The 11,568-nt window shown below is 41.3% G+C and overlaps 1 protein-coding gene across 3 annotated transcripts in view; it reads left to right on the forward strand.

Annotated features, from left to right (window-relative positions):
* Positions 1-11,568, forward strand: part of MTCH2 (mitochondrial carrier 2) — an 18,270-nt gene that overhangs the window by 4,673 nt on the left and 2,029 nt on the right. Inside the window, exons 4-12 of one of the 3 annotated variants that reach the window (XM_081798090.1) lie at positions 3,118-3,144; positions 3,494-3,556; positions 5,130-5,187; positions 5,450-5,501; positions 5,912-5,971; positions 7,265-7,358; positions 8,581-8,628; positions 9,368-9,435; positions 11,437-11,512. In XM_081798090.1, coding sequence (XP_081654216.1) covers positions 3,118-3,144; positions 3,494-3,556; positions 5,130-5,187; positions 5,450-5,501; positions 5,912-5,971; positions 7,265-7,358; positions 8,581-8,628; positions 9,368-9,435; positions 11,437-11,512 — 546 coding nt within the window. The remainder of the gene's footprint in view (positions 1-3,117; positions 3,145-3,493; positions 3,557-5,129; positions 5,188-5,449; positions 5,502-5,911; positions 5,972-7,264; positions 7,359-8,580; positions 8,629-9,367; positions 9,436-11,436; positions 11,513-11,568) is intronic. The other 2 variants (XM_081798092.1, XM_081798091.1) reach the window with 2 other exon arrangements.

The raw sequence follows: 11,568 nt of genomic DNA on the forward strand, positions 1-11,568 counted from the left end.
TGGTTTGCCTCCCTCTCTCCTTTTTTTCCCTGTGATCGTTTGTTTTGTTTCTTAAATTCCACATGAGTGCTAATTGGCTTAGATTTTAAATTCTCTTCAGCCTTCCTTGATTTTTGAGTTGGAGAGGTTCTTCGGTAGGTTCCTCACGTGGAAGCTGTTTCACCCTTCAGTCATTTTGTTATTCTTTACACTCATTCTTTTTTTCTTGTTTTTTTAAGTAAGCTCTATGCCCAGTGTGGGCCTTGAACTCGCAGGCCCCTTGACACTGGGGTCAAGAGTTACATGCTGTACCCACTTTACACTTATTCCTCTTGTTATGCCTGTGGGCCAAATGTGGACATGCAGGTGGCCCATGGGTCAGAGTAATGGAGTCTTAATGGGCCCATGTTTTTGGTGGATTGATGACTGGTCTTTTGTCCCCAGCCACACCCTCCCCTGGGCTCAGTGAAAGTGTTGCCCTTACTGAAGTGAGCTTTACATATGGAAAGACAGCTGTCACCTAGTCATCCGGCTTTGTGTGTAGACTTAGAGCAAAAGTGAAAGTACTGCTAGAGAACAAGCTTCTTTACATACAGGAAAATTGTATTTATAAAGGTGCTATATCTGTATTCATTACAAGGTGATCTTCTGGTTATCATACAGGAAAAGTAAGATAAAGTCGAGTTAAGCAGGTACCCTGAATGTGTGTTTCACATGTAGCATGACAGGCGATTGGTATTACATTTAGTATCAAAAGCAGCTTTATGCATCAGGAAGACCAGTTCAGGGTTGTTGAAATTGTTAGCCTTTTATAAGAAAGAGTTTTGTATATCTGAACAAGAATGAAATTGAATTCTGTTCAGAATAATGTAGAAAGGACAGGTAGAAAATTTTATTAACGGGGTAAAAAAAGCAAAGTCTAGAAATGAGCAAGGATTTTTAAATACGCCTGAAATTGAAACTATTAGAATTACTGTAACTAAAGACCTGGAATTTGACCCAAAAACATCATTTTGCTTAGTCTTGAAATTTGTTCTCTTTCTTCTGATTTTCTTTTAAATCTTTTTACAAAAGAAAGTGTTGTCTATTTTTTAAATCTGTTATGTCTAGCGGCTCTGTTGTCTGATTCTTTTATTTCACCTAGCCCGTCTTCTATTTCTGAAATATCCCACAAATAATATTTCCTCTTCCAATATAGTCTGAACTCTGGCAGTATTTAGTATTTTAGAGAACAAAATCTCTCTTGCTTGTTTTAGAAACAGATACAAACAGAAAAGTGAGATGATTTTAGCTATTCAGACTTGGCACCAATTCTCTCTTCTTTTGTGCAGTGAAGAAAAGAGCCTTGCCCTAATTTGGTATTGGTACTACTTTTTTTTTTTTTTTTTTTAGGTGAGGTAAAATCAGTACATTTTAAGTTTCAGGTGTACATTATAATTTGATATCTGTATTCATTACAATGTGATTTTCTGGTTATCATCCATCACCGTACATTTGACTCCCTTTCCCCACTTCACCCATCTTCCATCCCCTTCCCTTCTGTTAACCTATTCTTCCTGTCTGTGAGTTTGGTTGGTTGGTTTGTTTAGAGTCCACATGTGAGTGAAATCACAGCTTTTGTCTTTCTCTTTCTGACTTATTTCACTTAACTTGATACCCTCAAGGTCCACCCATGTTGTCACAAATGGCAAGATTTTTTTTTTTTTTTAACGGCTGAGCAATATTCCTTTGTGCATATATACCATAATTTCCTTATCCATTCATCCATCGATAGCCATTTAGGTTGTTTCTGTATCTTAGCTATTGTGAATAATGCTGCTATAAATATCAGGGTGCATATATTTTATCAAATCAGTGTTCATATTCTTCAGATGTGGAATAGCTGGATTTTATGGTAGTTCTTTTAATTCTTTTTGTTTGTTTGTTTTATTAAGTTATCTCTATGCGTGGGGCGCCTGGGTGGCTCAGTTGGTTAAGTGTCTGCCTTTGGCTCAGGTCATGATCCTGGGGTCCTGGGATCAAGCCCCGTGTCAGACTTCTTGCTCAGTGGGGAGCCTCCTTCTCCCTCTCCCACTCCCTCTGCCTGCTGCTTCCCTTGCTTGTGCTCTCTCTCTCTGTCAAATAAATAAATAAAATCTTAAAAAAAAAAAAAATCTCTGTGTACAACATGGGGCTTAAACTCACAACCCTGAGATCAAGAGTCCCATGCTCCACCAACTGAGCCAGCCGGGCGCTCCTATGAAAGTTCTCTTAACTTTTTTAGGAAACCTCCACACTGTTTTCCATAGTAGCTGTACTAGTTTACATTTCCAACAACAGTATTGGTTCATTTTTCTGCACATCCTCTCTAACACTTGTTATTTCTTGTCTTTTTGGTGATAACCAATCTAACTGATGTGAGGTGATACCTTGTTGTGGTTTTGGTTTGCATTTCCCGATGATGAGTGGCGTTGAACATCTTTTCATTTGCCTGATGGCCATCTGTATATCTTCTGTGGAAAAATGGGTATTCAGATTCTCTGCCCATTTTTTAATCAGGTTGTTTGGCATCGGTCCTGCTTTTTCTTTTTTTTTTTAAAGATTTTATTTATTTATTTGACAGAGAGAGACACAGCGAGAGAGGGAACACAAGCAGGGGGAGTGGGAGAGGGAGAAGCAGGCTTCCTGCGGAGCAGGGAGCCCGATACGGGGCTCGATCCCAGGACCCTGGGATCATGACCTGAGCCAAAGGCAGACGCTTAACCACTGAGCCACCCAGGCTCCCGGTTCTGCTTTTTCATGAAAAAGCCATGAGGCTTTTTCCATAGCTTTTGTGCTAGGTTATGTTTTTACCAGCTTATTTCTGCTGAATGGGTGTGTGTAGTAAATAATGCCCTTGGATATTTAGTTTTGGTTTGTTTTCCTATTCTTTTTAGATAAGAGTTTCCATGAGCATTTGCTTATTCCTCCAGCTGGCCAATATGTTAAACTTAGCAATAAGATCATCATAGAGACACTTCTTTCCAACTGATTAATTAGAAATAGAAATTACTGGAGATATGCAGCCAAAAAAAAAAACCAACTTTTCATTTTATGTCCTCTCTCAGTGACACTATGACAGCCCTAATCATCCTTTCTTTTCTTTTTTCTTCTTTGTAGCATTACCAGGAATGCAACAAGGTTGAGGTATGTTGGAGCTGATTTGTATGCGTGGGCCCATTTCCCTTGCAAGTTGTTATTGCTCTTTGGTTGTCTTTCGGAGAAGGGACCAGCAGTCAGTTCCCCTTTCATCTCAGTGAGTGTTGGCATACAGGGTGGCCACCGGTTTGAATAGTTCTATTTAAAACCATCAAGATAGGGGCGCCTGCCTGGCTCAGTCAGTGGAGGGTACAACTCTTGATCTTGGGGTTATAGGTTCGAGACCCATGTTACATGTAGAGATTACTTTAAAAAAATAAAGCCTTTAAAAAAATAATAGTATCAAATAAAAAATAAAACCATCAAGATATCTGTCTTCTTTCATTTTGATTTCCAGGATTTAGGCCCCGGAAATGTACAGAAAGAAGTCACACCTTCCTTTGACCAAGTTATCAAGGAGGTAAGAGACTGATTATGTCCTATGCTGTTTCCCTAAATCACAGTGTATGCAATGTGGCAGTTTGTGGAATCAGGATCATCAGGCTTGTGTGTTCAGTGTTTATTCTGAATGAAATTAGACCTTCAATTTAATTTGGGCTTTTCTACATGTATACCATAAAAAAAGAGAAAAAAGCATTGCTTGCTATTTGGATTAGATGCATTTCAAGGAAACTAATTTTGTCCACTCATTTCATCTTTAAAATTGAACAGGTTTCTACTGAGTCTTCTAACAGAGGTGTAAACCTCTGACACAGGGGTGTTGAAGTAGTGGCCAGGCCCTTCGTGTGTTGGATATTATCTGTCTGGAGATGCTTTTACAACATTATTTTGACTTGGGATTGTTCCTCATACCCATTTCCCATTCCCTTCTTCCGCCATTGCAGCTTGTTTTGTGCCTGACCTAATATTTATGGCTTTCAAAACTACTCTCTTATTTCTTTTTTTTAAAGATTTTTTTATTTATTTACGACAGAGAGAGACACAGAGAGAGAGGGAACACAAGCAGGGGGAGAGGGAGAGGGAGAAGCAGGCTTCCCGCTGAGCAGGGAGCCCGATGCGGGGCTCGATCCCAGGACCCTGAGACCACGACCTGAGCCGAAGACAGACGCTTAACGACTGAGCCACCCAGGCGCCTCTACTCTCTTATTTCTTAGTCTTTACATTGTTTAACCGTCTTTAGTGAGATCACAGTCTTCAGAAAATGCTGCCTTCTAAAATATATATTCCAAAAGAAGCAGGTCTAGATGTCAGATGAATCAACTTTGTTTTCTGTAAATTTTCTACTTTATTTTAAAAGTAGAGGTACAGGTATTAGTATTTTTTTTTTTTTTTTTAGTAGTTTCTGTGTTTTCTTAACTTGAGTTAACTCATCCTGTCCCACAGGCTCTTCTCACGACTATCATTGGCTTAGGGGCGAGGGATGTCTTAACTAGATGACTGAAGATAATGTTTAAATGCATAAATGAATAACAGACCTGCTCTATTCACTACCTACCTCCCCAGTGTTGTAATTTCATTTTCTCTGCTACTTCTTTACAGAGTCCTCGGCAAGAAAGGTAAACTAGGATAAATAGCAGCTCTAAGATACTGCACAGTCACAGGGTTGTGGTGGAAAAACTGATCAGAGCTGTTACGTAGGCACAGATTAAACAGAGTCTGACATTTGAATAACATAGATCTCAGAGATCTCTGAAATCGCCCACAGGGAGAACGCAGCTTAAAAATCTAAATACCAGACCTCATAGTTTTATTCCCTGCTTGGTTACTGTTTGCTAGTGACCCTCTTCGTCTTTGGTTTTGTTTTTTTTCAATCTGTAAAATTGAGAAGATAAGAGAAATCTGCTTTGCATATCAATTTTGAGAAGTAACCATAACAGAACATTGAAATCCGTGAGGGAAAGGTATGCGAGGACTGACAATATATTATATTGTATCACATTCAGGGCAGGAGTGCCGTGTCACCCACGTTATTTCTCACAGGAATCTGAGTGTCGTTTATTTAGATTTCAGACGTGTGTGTTGATTGTTTCTAGACAACTCGAGAGATGATGGCCCGTTCTGCTGCTACCCTCATCACACATCCCTTCCACGGTAGGTTTACAGTTGGTAACTGAAATCTGATTTGTGACCTTACTTTCATAGCATGATCTCTCCTGACTGCTTAGATAGGTTGATATGGGAGTTCACTAAAGTGCCTGCCGTGTGTTGTTTTTTGTTTGCCTGCTTGTTTTGGCATTTATCCAGTTTATCCAGAGAGCAAAGTGTCTTTAGATGGAAAAACTTTTTTTCTTTTTCAGGGCTATCAAAATTTATCTCGACGTAGTTTTAAAAATCTTTTCTCTATGTTCTGCAGTGATCACTCTGAGATCTATGGTACAATTCATTGGCAGAGAATCCAAGTACTGGTAAGTGTTTTTGTTTTCCAGTACTCAAAGAGATCTGTTAAAGTGCTTTACGTTTTTAATGTGCCTTAGAGTTTACAGAACAAATTGATAGATCATTTGTTCTGCACAAAAATGAACAAAAACTGGTAAAATAGAAGAAAATGGCCCAGGTAGGTTTAGGAACCTACCCAGGATCTCAGAGTAAGTTGCAGGGCCACTGAAGCCAAAACTCAGCCTGACTCCATGTGACTGCACCCTTAGGTCGTGATATCTCCACTCCTGTCTCCAAATGCAGCTGTCTTTGCAAAGGGAGGGTGGCAGAAAAGGGAGTGGGACATAAATTCCCTTGTCAAAAGTGATAATTGAACATTTTCTTTAATAGCTCCAAAATAATCTTCATGTATTTTTGCCTTTCCATCTTCTGTACCTAGTGGACTTTATGACTCCATAGTAACCATCTATCGTGAAGAGGGCATCCTAGGATTTTTTGCGTAAGTAAATTGTTGACTTACGTGTGCAATTATTTGTGGGAGTAGAAAGCTTTAATGAAAATCAGGACACGACTCTTTGTTTAGTCCTTGGAGAAGATGTACTCTCTGGGTTTACTTCATGGGAAGCTCTGTTAAAGCCCCTCTGACTTCGAGAATTCTCTTGTCAAGATCCCAAACTTTTGCTTCTAGACATCTAAAACATTGGATATTAGGGTTTTGTTTTTTGTTTGGGGATTTTTTTGTTTTGTTTTCAGTTCTGTTAAAATTTTGTTAAATTCATTCCAAATTTCTACCTTAATAGTAAGTTCCTAATGATATACAGTTGATAAACTGGGGAAACTTAATTTTTGAAAAATGGGAAAATTATCTTCTTTATCCTGAGAGTAATACATTTTTGCAAGGCTGTATTCATTCCCTTGGGTTTCCTTTGGAAGAACTTAGACTATCACTCTCGTTCTTCTGTTAACAGCAGAAACTAGAAATGGTCCTCTTTCATTTTCAGAGTGTTTCCATTAACTGTTTTTATTTGAGTGTCATAGCCTCAAATAAAAGGGGGCCCCTGGCTCACTCAGTTGGTAGACCATGTAGCTCTTGGTCTCAGGGTCTTGAGTTCAAGCCCCACGTTGGGCATGGAGCCTACTTTAAAAAAAAAGAATAAAAATAAATAAGTAAATCGTCTAGGAGATAGGATAGCTATTATATTCTTATTTTAGAGAATAGAAAAAGTTGGTGCTCTGGGGAGTTCATTTGCTGCCGTCACACAGCTGGTAAGTGATGGAAGTGGCATTTGAACCCTGGTCTTCAGTCTGTGGGGTGAGGTTCATCCCACTGCCTCACCTAGGCCACCTAGGCCCTGGTGTTTTTTGATGTCCCTCACCTATCTCTGTTTGGGCCATTCTCATTTTGTAATTTTGTGGTCATTTTCGGCCCTGTCAAATTTGAATATCAAGTAGCTTAGCCAAAACCATATTTAAGTCTCTTCTCCAAAACAGGCACATTTTTGTCCCCCCGCTCATAGTTCTTAATAGTAAGGTGAGCGAGCCATTGGGTGTAGCTTTGAGGGGGTATAGCTGGCCTGCATTTGAAAAATGGGAATGAAAGTCATTAGAGATTAACCTCAAGTACAGTTATGTTAACTGGAATGAACTAGTTAGTGCTAGATTCTGGCATTCAGTGTCTTTTCAGTTCTCTCAAAGACTTTGAAATCTCTCTTTGAGAAGTGTTTGTATTGAGTAGATTATCTTTTTACTGATCACAATTCTTGGTTCTTATTTTTGTTGTTTCTTCATGTAGGGGTCTTATTCCTCGCCTCCTAGGTGACATCATTTCTTTGTGGCTCTGTAACTCACTGGCCTACCTCGTCAATACCTATGCCCTGGACAGTGGGGTAGGTGTGATCTTGATAAGATGTGCTGGTGCTGACTGTATTGTATTCACTGGGCAGCTTGGTTCGCTTTATTTTTTTTAAAGATTTTATTTATTTATTTGACAGGGAGAGACACAGCGAGAGAGGGAACACAAGCAGGGGGAGTGGGAGAGGGAGAAGCAGGCTTCCTGCTGAGCAAGGAGCCTGATGCGGGGCTCGATCCCAGGACCCTGGGATCACGACCCGAGCCAAAGGCACCAAACGACTGAGCCACCCAGGCGCCCCAGCTTGGTTAGCTTTAAAGTAAGGTGGTGGGGCACTTGGCTGGCTCAGACAGTAGAGCATGTGACTCTTAATCTCAGGGTCGCAAGTTCAAACCCCAGGTTTGGCATGGAACCTACTTTAAAAAAAAGATAAGGCGGCATTTTGCCAGACTCATCGTTATATGGCTAAACATTGTCAGTCAGGTTTTCAAAGGCTAATGGGATGACCTAGACTATTTACCATAGAAAGATGCACCTAAAAAGTCCCTAGGGTATAGCTAAGGAAGCCTAAGAAATCTAGCCCTGTCTCTGTGCTGCGAAGAGATCACCTCTGTACTGATCTGTGATTTTTGAGGATACTGCGAAACAGGACAGTTTTATAGTGTATCAAGGGTATTTCATCTAATCTGAAATGTTAAAGGGACTCCTGGTTTGGGCTTTTTAGAAACCTCAGCCTGGGAGGTTTTGAGAATCGGCCTTTCCTGGAAGCTGCGGGCCTCTCTGTACAGAGGCAGCCCCATAGCATGGTGGGAAATAGAACACACGGAGGGAGGACTAAACCCACACACACAGTGCGCTTCTAGAGTACGGAGACTGGTCTCTGCAGCATCTGGGACACAGCTGGGCGCATATAGAGATAGTGACTTGTCCTTCAGATACACCACAAATGTCGTTTCCAAGGATTGGATTTCTAGAACATGGCAAAAGATTACCAGTCTCACTGCCCTTTTTTTTTTTTTTGCTCCTCAGCCATCGTCGTCTCATACGAGTTTTCTCTTCATATTGAACGAAGTTGATCGTTTTGTCCACTGCCTTTTTATGCTCATAATCAGTATTTTATGTTTTCATCTTGAAATTAATTTTCCAGCTGTCAGAGACACTAAAAATTTAGAACAGATTGATATGGTTGGGGACAATTCGCTCTTAACATCATCTTCATTTCCTTACTCGTTCTAATACAGGCTTTCTTCATGTTTTAGGTTTCCACCATGAGTGAAATGAAGAGTTATTCCCAAGCTGTCACAGGAGTGAGTTTTTTTAAATCCTCTTAACCTAGGGATAGTTGTGTTTTGTTTTGTTTTCTTTTAAATTTCACCTGGGTCATGTGTTATCGCTGCTTTAAGACAACGAGATGTCTCAAAGGAGAGTCTCTTAAGTTCGTTAATGTTTGTCAGAGGTGAGAATAACCCAGAGTCCCTGTGTCACAGGAACAGCACTAACAAGCCCACATGGCTTGGTCTGTTTGGCTTGCCGGGGGGGTGGGCATTTCTCACCACAGCCTGGCCTCCAAGTCTCAGGCCTGCTTCCCACTGCACCCTGCTGATCCTGCCCCGGAGAGCTTCACCCTCTTGAGTCGAGTGAAGTCTTCCAGTAGTTGACTTCTGAAGTAGCTTCCATCATCTTTGGAAGGACACTCACATTTTCTTACTGTCTCCAGGGGTGTTTCAAAATGCTTCATTGTATTTAATTGTGTTTACTTTTTCTGTTAAATAATGTGCTTCAGTTTACTCGAAAGAGGACTCAATCACAATAAGAGAAGCCTTCTGGCCTTTTGTTAAATTGTTGGATGTAGTGGGATGTTAGGAGGAAGCGTCTCCTCCTATTCAGGCTCAAAAATGTGTGATTTCGTCTTTCCTGGGATGCTGAGAAAGCAAAACCAGTGTTGGAGTATTGGCCGCAGTGGCTCTAGGACTTGAAGGGAGAGGAAAGAAGAGACTAAAGATGCAGAATGACCTAATAACTTAGCTGTCTCTTACCACTTTACAGTTTTTTGCCAGTATGTTGACCTATCCCTTTGTGCTTGTCTCTAATCTTATGGCTGTCAACAACTGTGGGTAAGTGCCTTGCATTTCTTATCCTGGTAGTTGGCTGCCTGAACACCTGACAGGCAGAGCAGTCCAGGGAGAGATTTGGGGAAGAAAAGTACAGTTGATGCCTGAATTTTTTCTCTGTCTGCACCATGCACAAGCAACGGCATCAGTTTATATTAGAAGCAGCCCCCTCATGTCCTCTTTGAGAATAGAGAATGGCATAAAAATACCTCTCAAGTACTTACAGATAATGTACACTTGCCTGTAGTTTAGGCGGGATTGTGATCAAATTTCTCTATTTCCACGTCCTTCCTTTATCTTAAACCTTTATCCTCCTTCTTATGAAAGTTACAAAGGGTATGTCAGGGATTGGATGGTAGCCTGTACCTGTTTTTCCTAGGGGCCGCATGGAGAAAGCAAGTTTTAAAGAAAGAAAAGTAGGAAATTTGGTCCCTAGAAAGGTTCTTTTTTCCTTTTTTTTCATGGGAAGTTTCTTAACCTTTCACTGATTCGGTTGGGAGGGTGGGTGGTGATACGGTGGTAGGCACCACTCATTTCCAGCTTCTGGATGCCCAGAGCCTGCACCACATTGGGCAGAAATTTTGCTTCCTGCTTTAATTCAGGACTGTTCCAATACAGTCCCTGACACAGTGTGCCACGAGACCTGTCATGGTTTTCAAACAAGAGGTCAAGCAGAGAGCCGTGTGGAGTTTTGAACATAGTTGTCATATTTCATATCATGTCGCATTCTGTTTGTTTTGTGATTGGTAGGGCGGTGGCCACATTTTAGCCCAGGGCATACTTGAAGGATGAGTTGAATGTATTACTGTTCCTTACAAATGTTTAGGGAGGAAGTGATTATGGGTTATACGTGAGTAAAGCATGTGATCGCCACAGTTTAGATGCATTGTCCTATTTAGGTTCTTTTGAACACAACTTAGTTTTTAGTTTTTAGTTTTTTTTATTTTTTTTATTTTTTTAAGATTTATTTGACAGAGAGAGACACAGTGAGAGAGGGAACACAAGCAGGGGCAGTGGGAGAGGGAGAAGCAGGTTCCCCACTGAGCAGGGAGCCCGATGTGGGGCTCGATCCCAGGACCCTGGGATCATGACCTGAGCCGAAGGCAGATGCTTAACAACTGAGCCACCCAGGCGCCCCAAGTTTTTAGTTTTTAAAGATTTTATTTTTTTATTTATTTGACAGAGAGAGCACAAGCAGGGGGAGCAGCAGAGGGAGAAGGAGAAGCAGGCTCCCCGATGAGCAGGGAGCCCAGTGCAGGGATCGATCCCAGGACCTTGGGATCATGACCTGAGCAGGAGGCAGACGTCTAACTGACTGAGCCACCCTGGGCGCCCCCCCCCGACTTAGTTTTTAAATCCCCTTTCTCTGCACTTTAATCATATAATTGCTATATTCTGGAATTATATTCATCCTCAAAAACCCGGATGTTTTTGAAAATTCATAACTGATTGAAGTTTCTGTTTACTTGTTTCAGAGCCTAAATATGAGGGGCACCTGGGTGGTTTAGTCAGGGAGCGTGCAACTCTTGATCTCAGGGTTGTGAGTTCGAGCCCCACATTGGGTATAGAGATTACCTAAAAATAAAAATTCTCGGGGCGCCTGGGTGGCTCAGTCATTAAGCATCTGCCTTCAGCTCAGGTCATGGTCCCAGGGTCCTGGGATCAAGCCCCACATTGGGCTCCCTGCTCAACGGGAAGCCTGCTTCTCCCTCTCCCACTCCCCCTGCTTGTGTTGCCTCTCTTGCTGTGTCTCTCTCTGTCAAAAAAATAAAAATTAAAAAAAAAAAAAAGACCTAAATATGAGGGAGGGAAATCCTTTTTGGATGCTTTTTCTTTTCCCTGCTCCAGTATAATTTGTTCCATTAAAACTAAAATTGCCTCTTGGGGAACTTTCTAGGTAGGAGAATATTTTGGCAAAGATTTATCGAACTCTTGAGAGAATGCTTTGGAAATGTTAATTTGAATAGCTCTTTTTTTCTCCCCCCCCCCCCCCCCCGTTTTCAGGCTTGCTGGTGGATGCCCTCCTTACTCCCCAGTATATACTTCTTGGATAGATTGCTGGTGCATGCTACAAAAAGAGGTACTTCTGTCTCATTCTCTCTCTCTCTCTCCATTTTTCCCTCCCTCCTCACCCCT

Source organism: Leptonychotes weddellii, chromosome 11 (assembly GCF_054177405.1).
Source record: "Leptonychotes weddellii isolate Sample4059 chromosome 11, ASM5417740v2, whole genome shotgun sequence".
NCBI classification, from domain to species: domain Eukaryota; kingdom Metazoa; phylum Chordata; class Mammalia; order Carnivora; family Phocidae; genus Leptonychotes; species Leptonychotes weddellii.